Below are 27,645 nucleotides of genomic sequence, written 5' to 3'. Positions count from 1 at the left end.
AAGTTGGGCAGGAGTGATGTGATACACCAATGAATAGTGCATGAGTGTTGAACCCGAGACTGGTAACTATAACTAGGGACCGCTGAGAGACGTCACTGTCTGCCAATCCACACAAGCTCTGTCTGCTACAAAGGATATATGTATTAAGCTTCTTTTTTTAAATATATATATAAATATATCTAAAATATTTCAAATGAACGAGATAGTTCATGATCATTCTATTGTAGTGAATCTTCCTAACATAGCCTGCAAAGCTTCAATACCACTACTGGAAAGTATGTTTTAAGTACAATTTAGAAAGTATGTTGCACTAAATAATAATCAAGTTTGCTACAATGTGAAGATAAAGACAATTCTAAGATTTTCATAGTGTTACCATAAGTTAGGGTTGTATAAAAAAATCTACTGGAAGTGCTTTAAACTGTGTGAACTTTGGGTAATCAGTATATTGCTGTGTAACGAGTGATAGGATTTCATGGAAGTAACCAAAATGTCAGCCCATCCTAGCCGAAAGAATGCTGCCCTTTAATCATTAATAAGGTGCTGCGCCCAATTTGGTCCTGGGGCACACATGCATTTTCTTTTATCATCATCGGGAAATTGCCAAATGATGTCAAACCATATTTGCAATGCCTTGCGTTTCAAATCCATTTAAGTTTGAGCAATTTCAAAGATGACCTGAATTTTGAGTCACTGTTGTTATTTCTGTTGTTGGGGCGATCGTGGCTCAAGAGTTGGGAGTTCGCCTTGTAATCGGAAGGTTGCCAGTTTGAGCCCCGGCTTGGACAGTCTCGGTCGTTGTGTCCTTGGGCAAGACACTTCACCCATTGCCTACTGGTGGTGGTCAGAGGGCCCGGTGGCGCCAGTGTCCGGCAGCCTCGCCTCTGTCAGTGCGCCCCAGGGTGGCTGTGGCTACAATGTAGCTTGCCATCACCAGTGTGTGTGAATGTGCGTGAATGGGTGGATGACTGGATATGTAAAGCGCTTTGGGGTCCTTAGGGACTAGTAAAGCGCTATATAAATACAGGCCATTTACCATTAGGGCTATTTACTTGAAAGATTAAGGAACCAGCATGTGTTTTTAACAGGGGGAGTAGAAGTATTTGCCAAAAGCCTTGATTGTGTTGCATTATTTTGCCGAGCTGAGATATGCTTTAGCAACTTCTATTCAATGCAACTTCTCTTGCATGCTGAAGTACAACTCATCATCTCATCAATTACACATACAGCCAGTCTGTAAGCTATACGTCAAAGTCTAAAGTTCCTAGTATCCGATGAAACAAGTCCCTAAATTATTTAGATGGCCCAGTCAGTGTTGCATGTGGCAACCTCATTAAGAGGCAGTATCGCTGTTCACAATAAAAGAAATAGATTTGCTTGCAGGAAATAACACAAACACAGTATCTTTGTTATCATATAGGGAAAAATGCCTATGGATAACACTCTTAATTAAATGATGCAAAGACTATTTTAAGTGATGCATGTATGAAACTATTTTGGGTAAATGCATTTCAAACAAAACACTGTTTTTAACTTTGTGCAGTAGCTTCCTTGTTTTTACCTAGATCCGTAACAGATATATTCTTTTCCCACCTGCGCAGTGGGAAGTGTCAGCTCAGTGACACCAGCCTGTGGTGTCACTGGTGTCTGTTGAGGGATTCTGCTGTTAATTACATGATTCAATACCAGCTAAGAGGGGTTGAGGAGATGTCCTAGTTCCTCCAGGAGAGCTAACCGTGTCACCAATAGTGCAAAGTTACTGGTTGCCCCTGCTGTCTCATATACTAACCTCATTCTCTGATGGATGTTGTCATCAAATTCAACTTTAAGCACAGAAGATGACTCTAGGGACCAAACCAGTCTGCCATCGCTGGTGTTTCTGTTTTGACAAAGAACAAAAATTAACATGACTTAATAATTTCCCATAGTTTTTGTTTTGTTCTAGTGTCTCTGTGCTCTTCTTTTTTTCTCTTCTTTTTCCTCTTACCTTCTAGCTTGTTAGAGCAGAGGGCTAATCCAGGTGCTGCTGGGTGTCTCTTCCTGTTATAAGGGAGTTCTTCCTTCCCACTGTCACAATTGCTTTCTCATAGGGGATCATCTGATTGTTGGGCATTTCTCGCTAATTTTGTAGGGTTTTGACCTTGCAATATTAAGCGCCTTGAATAAAATCAGATTGAAGTGGACTTCTTTATACAACATAAGAGTTTCAAAACACAATATCTGTGCAATAAAAGAAAGCATTATCTATATTATGGATGAATATTTAGGTAACACTTATGAATATGCATGAGAAAGTGACACCTTTGACAATGTCGTCTAGGATGAGTCACAGATGAGTCACAGAATGAATTGATACCAATCATGCAACCTTATCCCATGTAGGTCCAGTGTCCAAAGACCTCTTTTGGCTGTTGGTTGTAGATTGGTTATCAACATCTTATTCATGCTCCACTGACTCTGTGGGGACACCAGCTGACTGTGGTGTACTATATCGTTGGGGCACATTTCAGACTGTTTGGATGACGACTCTGGCAAGCTTGACCAGTGAAACACAGCCACAGGGCATTGTTGGTGGTGGTGTTGAGTTGGCATTGTGCTAACTAGTCAGCACGTAGGGCCTGGGTGTATTTGACCCTATATGACCTCAGAAACTAAAGAAATACTCAGAATCTGAGTGATTATTTTTAATGTCTGTGGATAGAAATGTGTACTATATATAATAAAACACCCTATTATCATATAATGGGCAAACAAAAATCATGTGAGAGCGTTTGTGTTGTCAAATTGTGTGAGCACATCATGGACAGTGCTTGGAGAGTCTATACATTTTTGCATCTTACCATGTTTCTCTCTTTAATCCCCAAGAAAGGAATGGAAACACCACCTGGTGGCCGAAGAACTGTCACTGCAGTTGGCTGTACTGTGTTTGGCTCACTACACAGCTGAAAAAAAGAGGACCATACCTGGAAGGGAACTAAAGACAAGGAACAAATATCCTTTCACTACTCTTAACAGTCGGCTGATACCCAAAATACTGCTCACAGTGCAGAGGAGACCGAATTTAGAAGGACTGTTAAACATACCTGACTTTTTTTTAAAAAGCCTTTGGAGTGAGAGTCAAAAGGCAAGGTTTTCTGATCCAAATCAAGATATGTTATACAAGATAACATATAATTTGGACTCATTTGTGTCTCTATAGTGAGCACAAAAGAAAGTTTATATGTTTAAGCTGCCAGACGGGGACACATTCACCATAAAGTATGTAGGGCTTGAAAAGAAAAATACATTTTGAGAAGCTGTAAAGTTGTTTTCATTGCAGCTGTTAGTAGCAGTCGTTCCTTCTAGCTAAAAGAGTGGAGTTGCATGTAATTATGCACATAACACAACATTGCCAGCCTTGTTAGTGTTATTAGTAATTATTTCCTACAGATATGGATTAGTTTACCCTAGTGAAAAACAGTTTCATTGTCTAGTTATTATTATTATCAATATCATTATTATTATTATTATTATTAGTAGTAGTAGTAGTAGTAGTATTAACAGTTCAACTCAAACTGCACCAGCACAGTTCTTTTCTGGTTCCTGATTGGGTCATTCTAAGTTTACTCAGAGACAGTATAGACTTTATTTTAGCTAAATCTAATGCTAACAGTTGTATGTAAGATGCCTATAAAATGTTTTCTTTTCTCTCAAAACTAACTATTTATCAGTAGATATTTGCTAATAAAAAGCTAAACGTTTTATACTTTTTAGAAAAAGTTCAGCTGATAGTTTAGCTTCATGAAGAAAGTAAGCTAATAGGCATGCTAGCTTAGTGTTTTTGTAGCTAACCATGGATGGAGAATTATCTCTTGCTTAAGCTGGCAGATGATTTCCATCTTTAATGGTGTTTTATGTTATGATGGCAACTAGGAAGGAAGAAATGAGCAGGTTAAACAACCTGTTCTCAGCTAATATTGATTATTGAACACAAGGCTGTAATGTAAAATGAATGCATTCATTTGATTGTACTCATTTGTTTTGTAATAATACTTTAAAAAAGTTACATATCAGCATATAAACTTTGCAAAATAATCAAAGATTAAATGCATAAAAATGTGTAAGCAATTTTTATGCCACTAAGCTTTCATACATTTGTGATTAGCTTTGTCATAAATAACAGTTTTACAAAGAATATTAGAAAACAACACTCTGGTATCAAACTTTGCATTTAAATCATGTTGTAGCCTTAAATTAAATATCCATGTGAGATATACACACTTTCTGTTTTCAGTCGATTTCTAAGTAGATTGAAAATTTATTGAATGGCATTGCTATCTTTTAAACTTGTAAGAAAAATTGAGGTGACAGGTTAAGGTTAAAAATAAGTGTAGCACAGGGACTGCTGGTCAGCTAAGTTATAATGCACTGTTTACAAATCCAAGTGGTAAAGCACATAAATTAACAACAACAAACCATTAAGTAAAAATGTCACATGTAAAAATGTCACGTGTCAAATCTGGGTGGCTATAGCTGAATCTGTTTCTTTAAAGAAAGCCCGCCATCTAGTGGCCAGACTATTTCATTCGCCAAGGATGAATCATAGGGAAAAAGGCAATTTTCGTCTCATCTGTTATGAACACTAACTGCATCACTATATTGCCTGTTAATGTCCAGGCAATATATGTCATTGGATATTGCAGCCGTGATGCAATGGTAATTATGCATGATGGCAAGCTCTGAGGTTTGCTTCAATTTTTTACGGCCTCCAGGAAATGCTGCATCCCTTTGCCTGCTTCCATCCAGCAAACAGGCAGTGAGGTGGGGGAATTAAAGTGACACAGCTATATTATGTGAAAGTAAAGCAGAGCAGCTCACAAGGGTGAGATCTTTAAAGGGCGAGTAGCCTTTTTATAGATGAGACTCACAGAGGCTCAGAATCTCTTCAGACTTTCGTAATCCTGAACGAGACTGGAGGAAATTTTCAATGTGAACAACCCTGCCTTAATATTTTCCAATCCATTGGACACGGGTATAACTAAAGGCTTTGTATTCTTGCTTCTCTCCCTGTTTATTTGTGAGGCACAGATGGACAAGCAGCTGATGCAGGAGGCAGTTCCATGCACAGCACACTTAACCGAGGACCCAGAGGCATCTTGAAATAGAAATTCAAAAGAGGAGGAGGAGGAGAGAAAGGAAGGGGGTTTTTAAGGGAGAGCATTGGTATGCCAGGTTCAGTACATAGCATGGCTGTGCAGAAGAAACAGTGTGTCATCCCTCCATCGCAGGGACCTCTTTCTACACGTACCATCGAATGCCAAAGGAAGAGAAACAGATATGAAAAAACAGAAGGTTGGTAGCCTTTTTCTGCGCTTTCTATGATTATCTTATCAAACCTGCCTTTTCATTGAATCAGAGATTGTAGATTAGAACCATAGGATCATTGCACCATATCGATTATTAGTTGATCGTATAGATTATGCATCTCTCTTAAGAAATCTTTGCACATGACTACCGTGAACTAAATAACAAGGCATCTGTTTGTACATATTACAAAATAAACTAACAACACCAGTACACGGTACAGCCCTAAAGAAACACCTTGTTTAAACTAATTACTCTTCAGTCTTACGTGTGCCACTCTATCTTAACCTTTTACAGTGTTTGATTCAGCTGCACTCATGAGGACTGATCAGGTGCTAGCCTTTTATATGTAGGCAATTTATAAAGGCTCTTTCATGTGGAGCTGACCCTGGGGCCAAACAGTCCTGAACCACCACTGTTTGGGACAGCTTCTTAAAAGCTGATTTGATTTGAGTTTGTGTCCAAGGGCCACCTCAAACAATTTAGTTTTATAAACTTGTGTCTGTTTACAGACGGAGACAATTCCAAGTATCTGTGTAATGAGTATGAGTTTTATTACAAAAAATAAAGCCTTGATGAAGGAATATTCTACAGAATAAGTTTTTTTTCCTCTCTCTAACAGAAAATGGCTCTTATCACAAACCGATTTCAGCGACAGTGAAGAAAGCAACCTGTTCTGTCAACATCTGCAACACAGTTACTCCTCGGGCTGCTGCAGGTTTTTGAGAGCACACTCACCCCGCTGTCATATTTTTAGGATGTCAGGCCATGTTTTTTTACTTCTGTAAGTAAAATTGCTATTATATCGTATCCTTGCATCCTGGCAGGTAATGGACAAAATGTTGACGAGAGGCTGAAAGCCGCACGAGAAAGAAGAGAAGAGCACCAGAAGCTACTTGGTATGTGGGCCCCTACATGATGGTAATATTCACATGTCCTTGCAAGTACACTTACCTCAATTTCTAATAATATTTACATAAACAAAAATCCATGTTGTACTGCTTTGTTCATTCTTAGCCTCTCGGGAACTGAGCAGGTTAGAGCGGGAGCAGCGGGCTAGGCTTTACTATGAACAACAACTGCAGGAGCGCAAGAAGAAACTCCTGGAGCAGAGGCTCAAAGAGGAGAGGAGGCGTGCTGCTGTGGAAGAGAAGCGGAAGCAGAGGCTCAAAGAGGAGAGAGTGAGTTTTGATGGTGGATATCGAGTATTTTATTTCCAGCAATGCTGATGAGTTCACTGTTCAGGCTAAATTCAGTAAAATTAACTCAAAGGTGTTTCTGAATTAAGGAACGATATGAATCTGCAGTGCGTAGGACACTCAAGAAGAGCCAAAAGGCCCAGCAGAGCCTCAGTCAAAATGCAAGAGGAAGGAAACTCACTAAAAATGGTAAGCTAGGCGAATGTGCTTTCATTTCTCTCTCCTTTCTTTTTTTCTAACATAATCTTACTAAACTCATAACAACCTGCTTGCAGTATCTGTTGTCTCTGTACGATATCTTAACACAACAATTCTTGGCAAACCCTATCTTCTGTTTTTGCTGCATTTAAAACTTTACACTGATTAATACACTAGTTCCACATCGCTTGCCACTGACCACATGGGAGAAGAACCTGGTCAGTCGTCTCCTTACCCCCACATGCTCTTATCTGGCCAGGAGCAAGAGTGCTGGTTGTCAGTCAGGAGAACAAGGTACTCTCCCCCATAACAGAAGAATGTACTTATTTTAATTTAACATTAAGGAACTTCTGTTGCTACAACAACTAATATCTCAGGGCCCTCTGGTCTCTAACGCTGCTGTTTTTCTCTCTGCTGATACACTACTTCATATTTCCACCCTTTTCACTGTTCCCACCGTTTCTGCATTGCTCTCCAATTTGCCATAATTATGGCGCAAAACACTGGCTCAGTTGTCCATGTTTGTCGCCGTGCAGTTTCATTCCACTCCATGAATACCACCACCACTCACAAACCCCGGCATCACTCTGGTTCAGTCCACAACAGGCCATCTGCTTCCTCTGGTTCTCGCAACAGCCAGCACAGAAGCATCAGTGTGGCACAGGTACAGCTAGCTGTTTCTTTTCATTAGAAATCTTTACGATCAGCCAGCTGTCTCTTTTTTCAGTCAGTTTTGAATTGGAAATAACATTTTCTTTTGATCTAGATAAAAGCAGCAAAGCAGCAAAACATTGTTAAGAGGACCTCAAGTACTCTCTCTAACGTTCAATCAAATACCATCAGCGTCTGCGTAAAATCAGCTCTGATGCCGAGCAGAACATCCTCTCCATCATCAGAACGGTAGGTAAAGTGCCACAACTGTGCATCAGAGACAGAGCGGCAGTAATGTGAACAAAATGCTCCCTTTTAATTTTTCTTAAAGGACCTCACAAAGATCAGTCATCAAACAGCCAACCCTGCTCCAGCCTGAGCTCCCATCACTCCCTGAGGAAGATGCTGCTGCTTGCAACTCTGCCCTCTCTCCTGCTAACTCCAGGCCTGTCAGGAAATCAGTTGAATCTCAGCAAGAGAAACTGAGGGGTAAAAATCCACAGGAGACTCCAAGTTCAAACTTGCCTGACAAAGACAAAGTGACATCAAAGAGAACAGCAGGAGATGGAGGTAAGCTAGAAAAATGTATCTAGCACAAAGTGTGTCAATGTGTTTCTGGGATATTTATAGTGAAGTGTAAATTATTTCTCTTTAGGTCTCTCCAAAATGCCTCCTTGTCCAGCTCCACAGACTCCTGAAGTCATGTCCCGCCCCTCAGCTGGAACTACTGACCCAGAGGAAGCCTCACGTCTCCTGGCTGAAAAGAGGCGAGAGGCCCGACTACAGCGGGAGAAAGAGGAGCAGGAGCGCTTACAGAGGGAGGAGGCTGAAAGGTAAAAAAGCACATCCAAGTATATGGTAACAATATTCATTAGCAAGCTTTTAAGAACATTAGAAATAACATCCAGGCAGAGCCATGAAGAACTTGAGCGCAGGAGGGCAGAGGAGCGGGCACGACAGCAGGCTGAGGCTCAGCGTCTCATAGAGGAGAAGAGGAGAAGGGAGCAAGAAGAGCAGAGACGAGCTGAGGAAGAGAGAGCTCAGGCTATGAGGGAAGCTGCCCTCTTGCAGAAACAGGTGGGAAACAGAAAAGTTTGTTGTTATCATGCATTATATTCGTAGATAGGTTTTCTATTCACGTTCTTACTTAATGTTTTTTACCCGTCTGTGCAGAGAGAGGAGGAACTAGCCAAAGAGCAAGCACGAGCAGAGCAGTTGAAACAAGAGCGGGAAATGCTCGCACAGAAAGAGGAGGCAGAGCGCCAAGCAAGGAAAAAGGTGACAACTAGGATTTTAAAGTACGGCCGTCATTTCTGTATACAGCTCGGGCCACACATTAACTGAATTAATCAAAAAATAATAATACACCCCACTTAGCAAAAGAAGTTACAATGATAAAAATGGACACTGTGCAACTGAAAATATTTAAAAGACTTAAAAAACTGAGATTTTATTGTTTCCATTCATTGTTTGAACTTGATTCCTGCAACATGTTGAAAATGGCACTGTTGTATAATACTAACCCCCCCCCCCAAAAAAACGAAATACCAAAATCTGACAACTTATAAAGTTAAGAAGAAAAATCAATGAGTATAAAAAGAGCAAGAAACTTTGAGAAATAAAGCTGCACAGGGGTTCATCACTCTGTGTAAGACTGCATGGACAGAATATTTCAGCCATTTAAGAAGAACCTTTTTAATTCTAAATAATTTGGAGATTTCATCCACTGTGATCACTAATATCTTTCAGAGTTTTACAGAGCCCGAAGACATTTCTGTACACAAGGGACGAGGCTGAAAATCGGTACCCTTGTTCCTTGGAACATCAGGAGACTCTGCAATAAAAGTTGCCTCATTTTAGCTTTTAGCCATTGCCACGGTTGTCAAAAAAATATATTACAAACAGTATTTTTAAAAGTGGATGTTTTACTATTTTACCTTTAACTTGTAAGCATTTTTAAATTTATTATGGAAACAAGATGTGCCGAAAAATCTGTTTTATGAAAGACACTGAATGTATTCTCTGAGTGAAAGTATTTTAGTGAATGTTGTTTTCTTTTGCAGCGACTTGAGGAGATCATGCGGAGAACCAGAAGGACTGATTCTCCAGATACGGTGAGATTAAATGTTTCGTTTTTTTAAAAAGTCTACTGCCTCAGGTCTGTCATGACGCACATTCTGCATCAGCTATTAAACAATCTGTTTAACTTTTAAAAGCCACACAACTTGTCCTTGACTAAAATGATTAATGTCTTTTATCACAGAAATCTGTTCCAGTGAGGATTATGTCAAATGATGCCCAACCAAAGGAAAACACGCAGCCTGTGCACAATGGAACGATAGAAGATACAGCCAAGGTGCCAGTGGGAAATAAAACCACACAGCTGGGCCTGAACAGTCAGGAGGATATGCTACCTGTTGTGGCCTTCAAAGAACGCAGGTCTCTTAGAACTCTCACTGGCCTGGAGGAAATCCAGACCCACCAACGTGCAGGTGAGAAACAACCAGCATAGTATTTAAAAACACTTGTCCTCAGGGTGGGAAAGCGAAACCAACCATCAGTCTAATAATCAGCGAGTGTGTTTGTAGAATCACCCACCTTAAGTTACCAGTTACTCATTTACATGTTAGAATTTGCCATATTAATTCCCAATTGGCTGTACTACCCACACAGGCAGGCTCACTCACTCGTGATTGATGATCCACAGTGATTTGTGCAGGCAGGCCCGCAGCAACCAACTCATAAAAACTCAGTTATAAATGGGGGAAAGTTATGCAAGCTTTGAAAAAAACGTATTCAGGTTGATGGTGAACAGTTCTATGCTCATAATGCTGCTTTCAAAATGTTATATTTGCTGTTTTTGATTTAATATCTATCATTCGTCGTCTTCCTTTGCTTTTTTTAGAGGTCATCTGAATGCCTGCAGGATGACTTTCAAAGCCTTTGTTGGAGACCGGTGAATACACAAGAATTACTGCTGCACAGCTATTTTGCTCCCCTTCGGCACTTTGAAAGAGCATGTAAAATTATAACCTTGCCTCCCGATGAGGATGTCAGCATTTGGTCACTTTTCTGTGTGTAACCAGTGGCACAAGCATAAAGCGAATCGCATATGAGCTTTTTCAGTACAGCAGTTTTCTGATCTAATAACTATCCAAAAAGCAGTAGATGTAGACTGTGCTGGCAAACGTAGTGTATCAGTTAAGGAGAGTGTTGCCTCTGTTGAAATATTAGGAATAGGAACTCTAAACAGTCACAATATGCCGTATGCTTTTTGCTTATTCCTGATATTTCTTGCCACCCTTGCACTTTTTCTTCCTCGGTTTTGTCACTGTGGAGTTAGAATAGCAAAAGTGGCAGTTTGCTCAGAGAATACAAGAGTTTAATGTCTTAGCAAAAGATGACTTCCTGCATTCCCACTGTACCTTAACCTTGGATTTTGTAAAGTATAGCAATCATGTAATTCAAAGCTGCTATGGAATATAGTTTCCAAAGACTGTGCTTCATTTTTGTTGTGTGTGTGTGTGTATTTGTGCCAATTTAGAGGATACAATGCACAGTGTTTTTTTTTTTTTTTTTTTTTGCACTGACTGCTTTGTTTGATATTGCATAATCACTTTACAAGCAATGTCTGATGCATAGAGTTTAAGAGTTTATTAATATAAAAGCATAAAACAAAACCAGATGTATCTGAGCCACAATATTTGATCTTATAGTTCAAGTACTGCTTATGACTATCACGTTAGCCTATTATATGCCATATTTGATTAAAGTTAATACTATGCCACGTCTTCGCCTTGTTTTTCCAGTTGAAAACATAAATAAACTGTAAAAATAAAAACTACCAAGCATTTTAAAACCCCAGGCTAAAAAACAAAAAAACAAAACAAAAAAACAACACATTATATAAAAATGTAGCTTTTACATGCAACGTGGTTATGTTCATGCAAAGTCTGTGCGCGTCTCTTTGTAACTTCACTGAGAAAGTCCAGAGTTGACAGGAGATGGAGAAAGGGGCTGAATCATTTGAAGCAGCTGTCTAGTTTCCTCTGTCTGTGCATGCACCTTCAATAGCTGAACCTTTAGCTCACTGTTAGTCAACAGAGATGAAAAGTCTCCATCTGCAGAGGAAGACAGGAAGAAACTCTGAACTCTTACAATGACAGACTGTTTAAATTTTATGCAGTATTTTCAGTTCTTAAATAAATGTGCAATTAATGCAAACCTTTCTTGAGGTTAAATATGGTAACTACGCTAAGCTGCTGGAATTTAACATCTTTCTTTTTGAGGAATCCCAACAGGTACTTGGATATGGAAGTGTAATGTGGCTTCAACAAACGGATCATCTCTTCTGTAATGAAAACAGAAACATTTAATACATCCAGCGTAAAAACACAAAAGGAAGGTATTCTTTTCTCTTGCCACATTGCATTACCAGTCATTTCTAATTCGCTTATGATAGCTGCAGAGTTGTACGCCAGCTGGGAATTTCTGATTTGCTCTGACAGCTTCACTAAGCCTGAAACTTTTTCTGATGTTATGGTTGCTGACAATTTTGTCCGGAGTACATCTGAAACAGTGAGTAATTGTAATAGATTATTAAAAAGTTTTCCACCGCAAACATTCAAAATAAATAAGTCATTATTTCAAGTCAAGATCTCTCACCACAGGCCATCAGGTGATGCAAGCATGATGTCACATGAAGCAATGTCTCATCTGACAGGGTGTTAGACACAAGCGCACAGAGGAGTCCTGGTAAGCACAGACTTTCCATCACAGCCTAGATTACAATGGTTGGATTTAGGATAACTTTATCAGTCTTGGACAAATCAATAAAGCAGAGGTAGGAAAACAAAAAGAAAAAAAGAATTGTAGTCTGCAAGTACCTGCTCACCAACGTGGGAAGTGCACAGATTGGTGATTATCTTGCAGCTGTATGTGACTATAACAGAGTTTGATCTGGGATGATGAAGCACCTGACCAATTTCCTCCAATAGTCCTTCACTTACCAGGATGTCCTGGAATCAAATTACAAAACTACTGTCAATATTAGAATTTAAATAAAAACTGTGCAATTACTTTAGGTGACACTGAATGCCACTAAAGTAAAATTTCAATAAATATTGGCACAATGCAAAAATAAAACCATACTCAACCACTAAGCAGTTGTATAATAAAACCAGGACTGCTCCCAGCTTTATTGTTAATTATTTATTTAGGCTAACATACGGTGTTTGACGGGTGTGCCGACAGTGTAGACAGTAGCGTTAGTGCCGATTCAATCCACACTGAAGTAGAGGTTTTTAACAGCGCCTTCAGAGGCAACACGCAGTCAAGCTCCATCAGCTGGTCCTGAATGAGAACTACACATAAAAGTAATAAACACCATCTGCCAGAGGTATGATACCTTTTTTGAATTTACTTTTTATACCATTTTTATTACCATTCTTTGAAAGAGTCTGCAGGCACCGGCACGCTTGGGCTGAATTCTGAAAAGGAAGTTGGTTTTTTTTCCCCCTCTTTAAAAATATATTTTCTTTAAACTAAGTTAAAATAACTCATGTTCAGAGTTACCTTTTTCACAGGTGAAGACATAAGAGTCAAAAGAGACCTTGATAAATAGTGACCCCCAATTCTGAGCAATCTTGGGTGATGCTCGTGGATAGCAGAAATGTTGCAAAGAGCAGTGCAGCTATAAAACTGAACCTCTGAATCTGAGGACTGTAGGAGAAGAAGCAAAACAGGAATCGCTCCTGCTTGGCATAACAGCCTTGTTGACCAATCTGAAGAGTAAAAACATAAAATAAAAGGAAATGTAACACTGGAAGAAATTGAGAAGTTTCTGGAAAATACAGTTGTGCTTAAAAATTTACATACACTCGTCATCGGCATGGATGTCACGGGAATTTTGGCTTTTTAATTCTTTAAACTGTTCTTTTCCAGGGTGGAAAGACTGTACAGCATACGTCTTTAATGATTTATATAAAAAAATAAATAAATAAATAAAAAACACACAAATTGGGTGCAGTTCTCTAATCCACACCAAGAAAAAAAAAAGTGTATAGATAAAGTCTCAAATATATAATTACACCCCCAATAAATCAAATTCAAATTTTATTTGTCACGTACACAGTCATACACAGTACGATATGCAGTGAAATGCTTAGGTCTGGTCCTGCTGCTTTCCTGGTAATGGGTAAACATCCTCCCTTACTAAGTTACACATCGACCAGATGGTTTTAGTAGCCATCAACAAGCTTCTAGGCCTAAGGCCATGGCAAATTAACTCCTTGTTAGTGATCATGATTGACTACAACTCAGTTTCTTTTTGCCTGCATAAGGAGCATTTGTTTGAGAGCATATGTTGGACTGACCAATACTCAGAACAATGGAAACTCCTGGGAACTCAGTGAAGAACAAACAATGAGAACTGTTGCACAAGTTAGGAAGGTCTCTTGGAGTCAACTGCGGGTTTATAGAGCATTACTTCAAACAACTGTACATAAGTACAAGTTATTAGGATTTGTCACCACTTTGCCCATCTCTGGAAAACAAAAAGACCTAAACTATCACCCTCAGATGAGAAGAAATTGGTTCAGCAACCCAGGAACCACCAAGGCTCAAGCCTGCCTGAAAACCGCAGGAACGTCAGCATCACTGCTCATGTGAAGCAAGTTTTACATCAGTTGGGCTGAGGGGGTGCTGACCAAGAAAGAGAATACCACAAAGACAAGAGGTGTGCTTAGAGCAATAAAGGTGAGGCTATCAACTCAACTGTCAAGCATGGTGGTGGTGGTATCACCATACTCTGGGGCTGTTTTGCTTCCAGTGGTACTGGTACATGGCACAAAGTGGGTGGAATAATAAAGAAGGGAGGACTACCTTCAAATTCACCTAAAATTAACAACTAGATGATTGAAACTTGGAGTCAGTTGGGTCTTCCAAAGGGACAATGATCTCAAAGACACACATCAAAACTGGTTTTTGGAAAGGATGAAGGAGGCTAAGATTAAGGTTCTGGAGTGGGTTTCCCAAACCTCAACCCTATTTAAAAACAAAAACAAACAAACAAACAAACAAACCCCACAAGAAATCAAACAAATAAAAACTCAACTACCTCTCTTGGCAGAATTGGTAAAATATCCATCCAGAATTATTGCAGAAGCTTGTTGATGGTTACTAAAAATATCTGGTTGAGGTGCAACTTACTAAAGGGCATCTAACAAAACATTAGTACCTCCACTAATGTAAGGATGTGTGTATATCTGAGCCTGTATCTATACTTTTGACCCTGGGTCGATTAGACAAAACCCCAAATAAATTCAAAACTGTGCACAGACTCCTTGTTTTGTTTTTTTTAAACTCAATAAACATGTATACTGCACAATCATTCCTAGAAAAAGAACAGTTCAAAGTAATCCCTAAATTACAATGGCATTGATGCCAATGATGAGTGTATCTAAACTTCTAAACACAACTGTAAGTGCACAGTGACATTCAAATGAAATGGTCCCACCTGACTGCGTGAGGTGTAATAGAGCCCAAGTTGCATTCCGTTGGACCTTTGGATCAAAAGATTTTGCTAAAGCCAAGAGTGGTATGATTCCATCAACCATCAAAGAATCTCGATTTGACTCTGGAAAGAAAGATGAAATAGCAACCATGCATGCAGGGACAATTTTGGAGTGCTAGTGGCCCAAAACAAATTAGCAGAATTTCAGCAAGACAGAGGAGAGGTCATTTCAAGAAGCATATGGAACAAAATAACTACTTTTCTCATAAGGCTTCAGTTCTCTTGCCATCCTGAAAGTCCTGCTATTTATTTTGCAATACATAATAAGTTTTTAAAATTAAGTGTTTGTACTTTCTAAACCGTGTCGAAAAATACTTTAAAAATTAAGGTCTGTACAAACCTGAGGAGGCCAACATGGCAACACAGGCACAGGAGTGACACTGAGCAGTGGGATCACCTGACCGGAACAACTCAATTATGGGCACCAGCATCCCCATTTCTATCACCAATTCTTTACACACTGAAATCAAATTTTATGAATGGCAAATGATAAATAAGCCATTTGATCCAAAAGAACACGAGTTTTTAGAATCATACTATCAAAATCACTAAAATTCTGGATTAATTAAAAAAAAATTATAATAATGTAAATATCTTACTATTATTATCTCTTACCATTATTCTTTAGTAACAGATTTACAAGGGCGAGAGAGACAGTCTTTTGAACATCGAGATCAGATGATAAAAGTAGAGCCACGATGGGCTCCATGAAGGCATCTGGTAATGGACAGTTCACTGTAACACACAAACAAGGGAAAAATAACACATTTTGAAACTTAAGTCATATTTTTTGCTGTCAGAATGAACAATGTTCGAGTTGAGACCAGTTTATAGTAGTTGTATGTCAGTCAGTCTTACTGGGAGAAGCTAAATGTTACAAATTTGAATTACATACTTGTAGCTGATTATGAATTCAAAAGATATATCCCTCATGAGTTGTGCTATAATCTCAAGCATCTAAACACAGCAATCTGTCAACTGCCACCTATACACAAAACACCTGGTCACCCATTTACATACTACAGAACACTGTCTATGCTGTATTGAAAGAAGAAGCCTCAGCCTAATATGCACGATAGGGCTCTTGGTTGGCAGATTATAATAAAGCATACTGTGAATTCCACAGTAAAATCCTCTTATTCTTCCTTCTTTGTAACACATGGGTCCATAAGTGGGCGTTTTATCTGCCAACCTTGGGGAAAAAATACAGTTGGAAATTTGCATGCTGGTCACACCCGTTAGAGAAAATATCTCTGCAGTAACTGATAGAGGCCTATGAAGAAACCTGAAGTGCAAACAACAGCTGATCATCTGCAAGCCAATGCTATCAGGAATACTGTCAGATGAAACAAAAACGTGAAATCTTTATACTCACGATGATGACTGAGGTGTAGATAATACATGGCTGAAGTCATTTGTAGATCAGTGTTTTCTGAGGTTGCAAGTTTGTTCAGTGTTTGCAGACTTTCCTGGCTGAGAAGTTGAGTTTCGTTGTCTGGGAGGGGGGAAAGAGATTAATTGAATTGATCATATAAACTTGTGTACAACTTTGAAGAGTAATAGCACATGCAGTATGAAAGTTTAAAGAAGTTGCTGTCTAAACGTTTACTTTGATGCTTTTCAATTTTCCAAATAACACACTGCCTCGGTTTTTGTTCTTCCACTGCGATTTCCATAAAAAAATACGCATGGCTGCAATTTTCCTACCACAGTTGAGGCGTAAGGAAGGCAAATCAAAAGCCGTCCTTCTCTCGGATGAAATCCTAAAGCAATTGCACCGTCCAATCTCTCTGAAAGCTTCCTTTATCTTGATCTCCAGCTCTCTCCAAGCGCTCCTCAAGTGATCCGCAAATTCCTTCAACAACTGCGAGCAGGTGTTACAAAACCCTGAAGCCATGACTGCATCTTGCACAAGGTCCCCACACCTGTCTATTTTACACAACCTGCACGTAGACACGCCTACTGCTGTGTCACGTGACTGCAAGGTAAATTTAGACTATGGAAAGTATCTTGCTCTTCTAGCTTTTTTTTTTTTTTGCATCTCGACACAACTTTAAAAGTAAAACTTATTGTGACACTTAATAAATATTAATATCTAAATATTTTAGGCGTTTCGTGGCTGTGCAAGTTTGTGGAATTGTGCAGCCTTCATATTAAGTTGGTCGTATTTTCGTTTGCGTTTCTTTTGTTCTAGGCTACAAATTTATTGTATTCTGTCTTTGTGTGCAAGCCTTTGTGACTGTGATGTAGAATTGTATGATATTCCATGTGAACTGCGTAAAGTATATATCAGCTTACAAAAAAAGTGCAACACGGGTAAAAATATTACATTACTTGAATAAATTAATAGGATACTTCTTTTGTGGCAATTGTATTAATGCAATAACTTATTTTTCTATTTTTAACATTATGGACAGATAAACATCAGGCTTTTAGAGGTAGACATAAAATAAGAAGAAAATGAAGTTAATCATAACAGAAAAAACATGAAAATGTATTTCTGTTATGAAATTCTGTCTTCAGCTTGATTGGTTATTGTTTTTGTATGTACGTCAGATTACGTTTGACCGGCTCCGCCTCTCTTTTTCAGATTTGTTGACTTGGAAACCGTCGAAGCGTTGTTGTTAAAGATGGAGGACAGGACAATCACTGCAGAGTAGATACATGCGCTGACCCTCGGCCAACTCTTCTGCTTCTTATACATACTTTTACGGACTGCTTCTGTGGGGCGAGGTTTGTTTTAATACTCAGACTGTTCGTTGAAGCTCCTAAATATTATCTTACCAAATGTAGTAACCCTGTAAAGTCAGTGAGCTATCAGAAGCATTTAGCAAGCTAGCTGCTAAAGTGGCTAAGGTTAGTGGTTCACACAAACTGTACTTTTTCCTATACTCTGACTTCAGCAAATAAAAACACCATGGGAGACTTAATACGGGTTTATTTTACTAGAGTGCTAAACTATATAATTAAACGCTTGGCTAGCAAAACCTAGCTAACCCAGTAGAGGTTTTGTTGTGCAACTTTAACGTCGTTGTCATGCATTTCTTTTAGAATGAGAGTCTTAAGTCCTGGATTATTCTCATTTTGCGCTCGGAAAGAGAAACATCACGCTGTCTGAGAATGCCAGCAGGTACGTTTCCTGCTGTTCCCTCCTCACTCCAATGGTGGAAGGTTCTTTAAATTAAAGTAGCAATGTCGTTTTGTATCGGCTGCTCCCATTTGGGGTCGCCACAGTACATCATCTGCCTGCATCTCTCCTTATCCCTCTGCATTTCCTCCTTCACTACATTCCCGGATCTTTTCTGTAGTCTTTCTCTTTTCCTCCTGTTTGGTAGCTTTATGTTTAACATATTTCCAATCTATCCGCTGTCCCCTCCTCTGGACATGCCCAAACCCCCTCGGTCTTGTTTCGTTAACTTCGGTAGCGTTTCCAAACTCTTAAACTTGAGCTGTCCCTATGATGTACTCATTTTTAATCCTGTCCATTCTGGTCACTCCCTTAACATTGTTAACATTTTCAACTCCATCACCAGCTCCAGCCCAGATTCCTGTCTTTTTCTTGGTGCCACCATCTCCAAACCATACATCATATTAGGTCTCACTAAAATGTTGCAAAATGTTGTTGGTGTCCTTCTTTCCTCTCATATTTATCTCCACCCACTCCACCATGCCTGCACTCTCTTCTTCACCTCACTTGCCCCCTGTCTGTTGCATTGCTACTCTTACTTCTCTTACTTGGTGTGATGCAGTAGCGTAAAAATGCAGTTACAAGTTTTGCAAAAAGATTTGATCAATCTACAGAAGTGTTATCAACAACGTGTAGTTAATCTTATTTATGTTATAAAGTCTAATCTGCATTGTCACGTAATCTATTTAAAATGTTCCCTTTTATAGGTGAGAGTGAAGACCGGGCAAAAACCCGGGAAAGATTTAATGAAGTCTTCAAGAAGTACACAGAATCTGAGAAGAAAAAGTTGAAAAAGAAAAGCACTGAAACTCCGGAGACTATTGTGGTATGTCATTCTTGTGTTCTATTGATAATTTTACATCAGATGCTCTATATGTTGGCAAAAACATATAGAACTTGCAGGACATGTCTTAAAACTATTTCTGAATAGTTCCGAATCCTTGTGGATTCTGCATTTTATGTAAACAAGGCTGTCATGATGCCCTTCTTCCAAAACAGACAACATGTCGGACATATTTTAATTGCGGAAGTTTTAATAAATAACAAAATAAAAAGACTGTAAGTACTGACACCTCTTTACCTTTTCCTCTTTAGCTTCAGAATCTAAAAAAAAATCTCAACCTTGAGAAGGACACAGAAGACAATGAGACCATCCTCCAGAACACATATGACCCAGAAGAGGGCAGCCCTCGCTACACAAAGAATAAAAGAAGGGAGAGAGAAATTTCAGAGAAGGTTAATTTTAACAACAATAGAAACCAAGAGGGGATTAAAACATCAAAATCTAAAAGAAAAAGTAAGAGGGACCTTCCCTCTCCTCCTATGCCCGAGGACATCGGAAGTCACATCCAAGAGGATGCAAATGCATCAAAGTCTGAAATTCCATTGGATCCAAATGATTCTGTAGGTGGAAAGGCCCCAAAGCAGAAAAATAAAAAGGGAAAAAGCAAAGGTGATACAGAGGTTAAAGAAGCAAGCCAGGAGGAGGACACAGAAGATAACCTATTGCATGAATACCAGCAAAAGATAGTAAAGGAGGACCAGAGGACTTCAAGGAGGACAAGGGTCAAAGGAGAAGATGAGAGTGCTGTCTCACAAAGTGTTACGCTTAGTAATGATGTGGGGAAGAAGAAAAAGAAAAAGATGAAATCTGTAGTCACAGATTCAGATGCAGGGTGTGTATAACTATTAGTGTACTATGGAGTTATATTTAGTGATAAAGCAACAGTGTTTGATTTCTTTCTACTTCTTTTTTTGCCTCCAGGGATCAAGATGAAGATACAGACCTGGATGCTGATGTGGAAAATGAAACAGAATCCAAGGGAAAGAAGAAAAAGAGGAAGAAAAAACATGGTGATTGCACGATAATTCTCAGGATTCACCAAGTTCCAGTTAAAGGTGAAGAAAGGTGTTGATGGTGATGCATTTCATATTTTGTTTTCTCCCCTTGTAGTTGTCAAAGACCAGAGTGAAGCGGAGTCAGAAGCACCTCAGAAACCAGTTTTTGATGACAACCTTGTTCTTGGAGTGTACATTCACAGAACAGACCGCCTCAAGACCGACTTGATGATTTCACACCCCATGGTGAAGATCCACGTTGTTGATGAAGCCACAGGGCAATATATGAAGAAAGAAGACTGGTGAGACATTTCTGCTATTAAGTTTAGTGGTGTGTTTCAATTTCTGGGCACATTTTTTATTTAGAAATTTTTACCTTAAAATAATTGGACCATGGTTACTTGTTTTTCAGTTAAATTTAGGCACGATCTATAGATATTTGTATTTATAAGCCACTTAACTGTGCCAAAACCTTTGAATTATAACACATTTTGCCTTCAGTTCAAATTTGTTTTTCTTTTTTGTAGTCATCGCCCCGTATCCTCATTTTATGAGCAGGAAAACGTTGACCATGTTCTCCCCATCATGACCCAGCCTTATGACTTCAAGAAGAACAAATCAGTCGTCCCTGAGTGGCAGGAGCAGATCATCTTCAATGAACGTTTTGGCTACTTTGTTCAACAACATGACGAAGGCCCCAAAGTCATACTGTTCTTTGAAGTAAGAGTTATTTCAATAACAGTTAATAAACCATATTTTAACATTTGTGACAGTAATTTCCTTTATTGAAATGTTTTGCAAAGATCCTTGATTTTGTGACTATGGAAGAAGCAAGAGCCAACATTGATGTTGACAAGCATGATCGAGGTTTCCGAAAGATTGCCTGGGCATTTCTGAAGGTAATGTGTTTAATCTGATCATTTAGAAAGAAAAGATCAGTCTGGTTGTATTTTAATCTCCCCTGTTAATATGTATGCCCCTCCATTTTTCAGCTTGTTGGCACAAATGGTGTCTTGAATATTGACAGTAAACTTCGTCTCCAGCTCTTTTGCCCTCCACATCGGGCAAAGAGCCAACCTAAAACAGTTGAGGTGGTTGAATGGTGGAGAAAGTACCCAAGAACCAAATATGCATCTACCCTCTATGTTACAGTAAAAGGCATTAAACTCCCTGAGCATGTAAGTTAGCTGCTACTGTCTAGTTGTTGGAAGGTTAATAAATCTTCATATGTACATGGATGGAGTATGTTGTAGCTGAGCTGGTTATGTTCTTCAGGTGGACCCTAGTATTCGGTCTATGATGGCACTGCAGGAGGAGAGAGGCAGCACCTCCTATAGTGAACTGCAGAATGAGATCACCAAGAGAAGTCTGACACAACCTCTAGACAGCAAACCTCTAACCTTGAGATGGAGCAGGCTGCCTGGTCAGGTTTGTAGAAGGGTTTAAACTGCTCCTATCAATATTACATACAAATATACATGTTCATATTTTTAGCCTGAACATGGGTAAGTAGCAAAGAGTGGCAGTCAAAGAACTAAAGAGAGTTTTACTGTTGCAGATCTGTCGAATTCCTAACAAGCCAATGCTGGCATTTCGTGGTGGTCAGATGGGCTGTTTCACAGTACTCTTTTCTCACGCTGGAACCATACTGGCTGCTGCTTGTGCTGACAAAGATGCGTTCCCTGTTGTAGGTAGGTCACATCTCATCGGTGTAAAAGTCCCCCTTCTAATGCTTTGTTGACTCCAACCAGGTAATTTCTTTGCTGTTTGTATGCCACGAACACCTCTTTGATGACATCTGGATTCTTCCTTGTCTGTGCATATATATTTTTAAAAAATCAGGTAAAAAATAAATAAATAAAATAAAATGCTGTTTTTATTTCAGTGTATGAGATTCCCTCTGGCAAGGTTTTGGCTGCCTTCAATGGTCACCTCAAAATAGTGTATGATCTCTGCTGGTCCAGAGATGACTGCAGCCTTTTGTCTGCCTCCTCTGATGGAACTGTCAGGTAACTTTGTCATTGTACAATGTAAGATTAAATAAAAGTGATTAGAAGTGAATGAGGTTTCACTGTTTCTTGTAGTGACTCAGTTTTTGTATAATCTATTATATTTTAGCTCTAAATAAAGTTACCTAAGTTGTAGTGTGTGTAATATATTGCTTTTTTGAGAAACGGCCTCAACAATACTGGTGATGTTCTGATTTAAAAACTAGCAAACGCATTTTCTTTATATAAAATAGTTTTTGTATTTTTACATTGTTTCCCTCAGGGAGTGGAATGTAGAGAGGCTTCAAGTAACAGCCCAGAAGGTGCTCCCTCATCCATCGTTTGTGTACAGTGCTCGGTACCATCCTACAGCCCAGAACCTGGTGGTAACTGGGGGCTACGACTGCCTGATACGAGTGTGGAGAGTTGATGTCGGTGATGTGAATGGCCAGCTGCTGCAGGAGTTTGAGGGTCACGGCAGTTTCATTAACACAGTTTGCTTTGACTCCGAAGGTACTGTAAGCCCTGTTATGGAAACATGTCCCCGATGTGTGTGTGTTTGTGTTGTCAGCTACTGTGAGTTAGGAAAACTTGGAACAAGATAAGAGTAAATGTAGTCTCTTAAAGAATGATGTCTCTTGTATATGTTTTAATGAATCTTGTTATTAATAGCTGTAAATAAAATGGTGGTTAATGTGAACTTTATGTATAGCTCTGTTTTTATAAATCCACTGGCTCCAATTTTTCCCCAAACATTCCTGCCAGTATAACCTTTATGCCAGACTGACTGATTTGCTTTGACTTGCCTTGGACTATTTTTTTCCATTATTAGAGAGAGTAACTGAGATTTAAATTTGTCTTAGACTGTTTACGGTCACTGTCATTTACTTCAAGGCCCAGTTCAGAGAGAAGGAAAGCTGCTCTTTTTAAAGCAAAGAAAAACTCAAAGCCAGCCAACTAATTCTGGTTTTGTGTCTATGAGGAACATGTGTGCCTTTCTGTGAAGGGGTGTTGTGTTTGGTCTTTTATAATGAATGTGAGGCTTGTTCTCTTGTATATCTTATGCCATATCTGATGTTGTTTTCATTGTAAATAGGTCGACGAATGTTTTCTGGAGACAACATGGGCCTCATCATTGTGTGGAAAACCTCAGTAAATGACAGCAGGCAACAGCAGCAGCCATGTCGCCACTGGTGTATAGAGAGGGTACAAGAATTGATACTATTCACTGCACTTTATTTAGCTAATGTTAGTTTATGGTCATTTTAAAATCCCATGTTTTCTTTTGGCAGAAAATTGATGAGAGTGATCTCAGTGGTATCCCCATCAACATGCTGCAGCTCCATCCGAATGGGCGGTGCCTGCTCATACATGCCAAAGACAGTGTGCTGAGGATGATGGATTTGAGAATGTAAGACGAAATTATAATAAAGCAAAGACAAATATTAAAGTATTGTATTATACTCTGCATATAAATGAGGAGTGATTATTATATTATTGTATGTGTGTTTGAATATGTGTTTGGCTTTCCCTCTTTAAGTCTGGCTGTAAAGAAATACACTGGAGCCATTAACTACAGAGAGAGGATTTACAGTACTTTTACACCATGTGGGAACTTCATCTTTTCTGGCAGTGAGGATGGGATGGCGTATGTCTGGAATACTGATACAGGTGAGCATGAAATTTTTATTTTTTCCCGTAACAAAGACACTAGTCGGTTCTTAATGTTTTTGACAGTATTCTGCATAGTTGCTCCAGCCGTTTCTTTTCCCAGGTGATCAAGTTGCAGTATATTCAGAGCTTTGTTACCCCACGGCTCTCCACGGCGTGTCATTTCACCCCTACGAGAACATGGTAGCTTTCTGTGCCTTCGGTCAGAGCCAGCCCGTCCACGTGTACCTGTATGACCGCAAAGGTTTGTGTTTTGTTTGACAAAAGAAGAAGTTAGTCAGTAGTATTGTACAGACTTGCACGGCTTCATATCTGCCTTATTTTTCTCTTATTTTTTCTAGTTTCCCAGATGGAGGTGCACAGTATGAAAGCAGCAAGCAGATCAGCTTCTGAAGATATCAAAACTGTTTTAAACACACCTGACCCTCTAGCTTTGCAGGACACATCTATTTCTGCAGCCATGGATCAGTTTGCCCAAGCAACAAGACTTGCACTGAAAATGCAGTGTGTGAAGGAACAACTGGACTCAGTTCTGGTAAATGCTCATGTTAATTTTTAAATGTAGAGTGAAATAAGTGTGCAGTTAAATTAACTGAAATTCTTTTACATATTTTTTTCAGGAACCACGTCAAAGATCTTCTGCTACTGGATTCATTTATGAGCAAGGTACTCTAAGCAGTTTAGATGAGAAGGACTTTATATAATTAGCTATATTAGATTTGGTATTTTAACCTATTTTTCTGGTTTGCAGATAAATTAAGCAGTACTCACACAGGCCGGAGCTTCACATCAGATGTCGGCACAGTGAGTTTTTATCAGTACTATATCAAAATACACACCTTTATATACTGAAGCATTGCTGAGGTCACAGATGGTGAACAAGCTTTATGAGTCTTTTCTGTCAATATTGATTTTGTTTTCTGTAATCTGCCTCCAATCGCTTTATTGCTCAGTTGCCCTCAATGTGTTGACAAGGGAAACAGCATAGAACCGGGTTTATATACTTTAATTGTAAACTCAGCCATTTTTCCCCTTTGTGTAATATGCCAATCCCGCTCTGTGTTAATTTATGTTTTCATATTTCAAAGAAATGTATGGATTTCTATTTAACCTTGATTTTAAATCTGTGTTCCTGACAGTGAGAATTGTATTAGAGGGTTTACATGAAATACACAAATGTGAATTTTACTTTTATTATAATACAAAACAGAAAATTGCATTAATTGATTTATTGCACCTTAATGCTGTTATGTATTTATTTATTTCTTTTATTTACAGACAGGATTAAATGCCTCACTCCCACCTCCATCTCTCCTGTCACCACACTCCAGACTGAAGCTCACTGGTGCTCTGGCAGAGCAGCTTATCCCACAGGCTTCTCTGAGCACTCAGCCCCGTAAGTGGCTTTTTTCAGTTAATCACACAGTTATTTGTATTTAACCAGTGGAGCTGTGTAACTGAATTCAAATGATTATGAAGATTATAACTGTGCTACGTACAACTTGGGCCAAGTCTTTTCAGCACTGTGCAGCATGTATGCTATGAACAGAAACACAGATGGACTGCTGGCAATTGTTACCCATCTCTTGAAGTGACTACTGCAAATTGCAGTTACTGCAGTAATGTACAATATTTACCGTGGTAATACATAAAATATTACTGCAGTTTCAATTCTTGATGTTTTTTCTTATACTTTTAGGTGGGTTCAATCCTGTTGGTCATTTTCTAAAAGGTGCTTCGTCTTTTAGACTACAGACGGTAAGATTTTGTAATGTTTCCAATTAATCTTAATGCTGCTGAGATAGGCAAGGACTGCAGTGGTGTCTGCCTGCTTGTTGCTATAAGAATGAAATTATTTCCTTTTTTCCTTGTCAGACTCTTCTTGACCACGTCTCTTCAGGGATCCACGTGGAAACTGATTCTGCACCTGTTCAGCAAGTAGTAAGTATCCAATGTAATTTAAAGCTCAGCCGCAGCCTTATTTCACACTTATTCAACTGTCCTACCTTTCTGTTCCATTCATAGGTTGTTTCTCTTTATGATTACAAAGCAAATCGCTCTGATGAATTGACCATTCGCCGTGGTGATGTCATCCAAGTACTGTACAAAGACAACGAGAACTGGTGGTTTGGACGCCTTGAAAATGGGCAGCAGGGATATTTTCTTGCTTCTTACGTAGCAGATCAGAGTAGGTGGATTATCTTTTCTTGTGGTAGATATGCTTTTAAAAAATTGTTTATAAAAATGATAAAAACATGTTATTGTTGTAGGGGATTACAATGAAGAGGGGACTCACATGCCTTTGTCTAAAGAGCCTGATGAGAGGTCAACACCTACTAGGGTAAGAGAACAAAAAAATCAGAGTGGCGTCTGACTGGGACGTGTTCATTAATGTATTTTGGCTAAAAGGTGAAGTGGGGGTGGAGTTCACATCTCATTAATTAATCTTTTTATACCCACTGTAGGCCTTTTGTCAAAAAAATTGTCAGCTTGATTTCATGTCAGTTACAAAAAAGAAGAGAAGACTGAAAAATATCAATATATTGCTCTGTGGTTCCTGGTTCTCCTTTTACATACTACAGCTACAACAATATTTTGAACAGCAGTGGTCTTTGTCATTCCACCTTTTGTGCATGAAAATAAGAGATTTGGAACAAAATATCAGTTTCTGTATTTTTCAGTCTTCTGATGCAAATCTAGCTGTAGCTACAACTTCCATGTTCTGCTGTAAGCAGCTATTTTGGCGAAACTATGACAAACCGTGAGTCATTTTAAAGCCTACAGTGGGCAAGTGTCACTTTGATTGCTTTTCATTTCATAAATTCACAAATGTGGTCTGGTTTTATATATGCGTGATTTTCCTGTTCCCATGGGCCATCACTTTTTTCTTTATACTCGTATCTCCAAGGTGTCTGCTGCCATTAGTTCTTCTGGAGAACTTAGGTTTCTTTCCGAGCCGACGCTTTCCGACACGGAACCTGAGATGGCAGTTACTAGGTAAGTGGCTCTCTTTGCTTCACTCTGAACTACTCCTAACTACACAGGCTGATGAAGCTGTATTGTGGTGGAGAGATATTAAGTGCTGATTGTGAAATACGTTTCCCACATAGAAGTAGAAGAAAAAAGAAGGTGAAAAAGCCACGAGTCCCTGCAGCTTCCTCTCAAGCCACGTTTTCAGATGCAGACGCATCAGCGTCGACCAGTAGCACCAGGAGGATAGGCAGATCAGCAGGGCGACCTCTGCCAAAGAGGCCAACAGACAATACAAACAGTGCCTTTGAGCCTGATCCATAAACTCATGGAAACAAACAGCAACCGTATGTCTGCTTTATTCTGATTTTTATTTCAGCTGTGATCTATTTTTCACTTTTTTTTGTTTGTAAATATTTTTTTAGTTTTGAAAAGTCACAGTTTATATTGCACCTAATACAGATTAAATTTGTTAAATATGTTTATAAAAATATTGTAATTGTATAATGCTGATAAACATATTTTTTGTACATTGAATATTTTGAATAACTTATCCATGTAAGAAAACAGATAATACTGTGTAAACGTATGTAATATACATATACATATATGTGTGTGTATGTATATATATATATATATATATATATGTATGTGTATATATATGTGTATATATATATATATATATATGTGTGTATGTGTATATATATATATGTGTGTATATGTATGTATATATATATATATATATATATATATATATATATATATTAGGGGTGCAACGATATTCGTATCGATATTGAACCGTTCGATACAGTGCTTTCGGTTCGGTACGCATATGTATCGAACAATACAACATTTGTAATTTATTTTATCAACTTTCCTTCTGACGATGCTGTCTGTGTTGAGCGCTCAGTGAATCTGCGTTCGACTACTCCGCCTAGGCTGCACTGTCAAGCGCAGATCCACTGAGCGCTCAACACAGACAGCATCGTCAGAAGGAAGAGCGCAGGGCACCTCCCCCACCCTCAT

At 38.9% G+C, this 27,645-nt stretch overlaps 3 protein-coding genes across 5 annotated transcripts; 2 read left to right on the top strand and 1 right to left on the bottom strand.

The window, feature by feature from the left end:
* Positions 1-5,168: 5,168 nt before the first annotated feature.
* Positions 5,169-10,433, top strand: LOC146646689 (uncharacterized). The gene is made up of 14 exons (XM_085392226.1): positions 5,169-5,331; positions 5,966-6,061; positions 6,171-6,242; positions 6,361-6,524; positions 6,632-6,731; positions 7,277-7,404; positions 7,507-7,640; positions 7,723-7,961; positions 8,047-8,224; positions 8,300-8,468; positions 8,565-8,669; positions 9,455-9,505; positions 9,655-9,883; positions 10,297-10,433. The coding sequence occupies exons 1-14, from the start codon at positions 5,205-5,207 to the stop codon at positions 10,305-10,307; spliced, it is 1,803 nt and encodes a 600-aa protein (XP_085248352.1). The 5' UTR covers positions 5,169-5,204; the 3' UTR covers positions 10,308-10,433.
* Positions 10,434-11,358: 925 nt separating this feature from the next.
* Positions 11,359-16,877, bottom strand: LOC146646688 (uncharacterized). Of its 2 annotated transcripts, none has more exons than XM_085392227.1 (13): positions 16,672-16,877; positions 16,340-16,459; positions 15,580-15,699; positions 15,305-15,424; positions 14,908-15,027; positions 12,966-13,174; positions 12,835-12,880; positions 12,621-12,754; positions 12,278-12,409; positions 12,057-12,171; positions 11,827-11,961; positions 11,617-11,742; positions 11,359-11,512 (listed from the first exon to the last, which is right to left on the bottom strand). In XM_085392227.1, exons 1-13 carry the CDS (start codon positions 16,859-16,861, stop codon positions 11,367-11,369), a joined length of 1,713 nt encoding a protein of 570 aa, XP_085248353.1. In that variant the 5' UTR covers positions 16,862-16,877; the 3' UTR covers positions 11,359-11,366. The 2 variants fall into 2 exon arrangements, with proteins under 2 accessions (XP_085248353.1, XP_085248354.1); XM_085392228.1 differs by having other exon boundaries at positions 16,574-16,694.
* A 687-nt stretch (positions 16,878-17,564) lies between these two features.
* ahi1 (Abelson helper integration site 1) lies at positions 17,565-27,210 on the top strand. Of its 2 annotated transcripts, XM_085392142.1 has the most exons (27): positions 17,565-17,697; positions 18,016-18,094; positions 18,859-18,977; positions 19,247-19,827; positions 19,917-20,005; positions 20,106-20,292; positions 20,518-20,710; positions 20,794-20,889; positions 20,983-21,168; positions 21,266-21,418; positions 21,549-21,681; positions 21,876-21,999; positions 22,262-22,491; positions 23,075-23,184; positions 23,271-23,389; positions 23,519-23,649; positions 23,753-23,893; positions 23,991-24,184; positions 24,270-24,315; positions 24,401-24,453; positions 24,928-25,045; positions 25,349-25,407; positions 25,525-25,590; positions 25,675-25,837; positions 25,920-25,990; positions 26,558-26,646; positions 26,760-27,210. In XM_085392142.1, exons 2-27 carry the CDS (start codon positions 18,085-18,087, stop codon positions 26,941-26,943), a joined length of 3,645 nt encoding a protein of 1,214 aa, XP_085248268.1. In that variant the 5' UTR covers positions 17,565-17,697; positions 18,016-18,084; the 3' UTR covers positions 26,944-27,210. The 2 variants fall into 2 exon arrangements, 1 of the variants encoding a protein (XP_085248268.1); XR_014908874.1 differs by lacking the exons at positions 26,558-26,646; positions 26,760-27,210 and having other exon boundaries at positions 25,700-25,837.
* The last annotated feature ends 435 nt before the right edge of the window (positions 27,211-27,645 follow it).

The sequence above is a fragment of the Rhamphochromis longiceps genome, linkage group LG19 (genome assembly GCF_057381845.1).
Source record: "Rhamphochromis longiceps isolate RC_006_pf linkage group LG19, R_longiceps_female_GT1.1, whole genome shotgun sequence".
In the NCBI taxonomy this organism is placed as follows: Eukaryota; Metazoa; Chordata; class Actinopteri; order Cichliformes; family Cichlidae; genus Rhamphochromis; species Rhamphochromis longiceps.
Note: the sequence above shows the minus strand (reverse complement) of the source record. Positions and strands in the feature narration are given on the sequence as shown.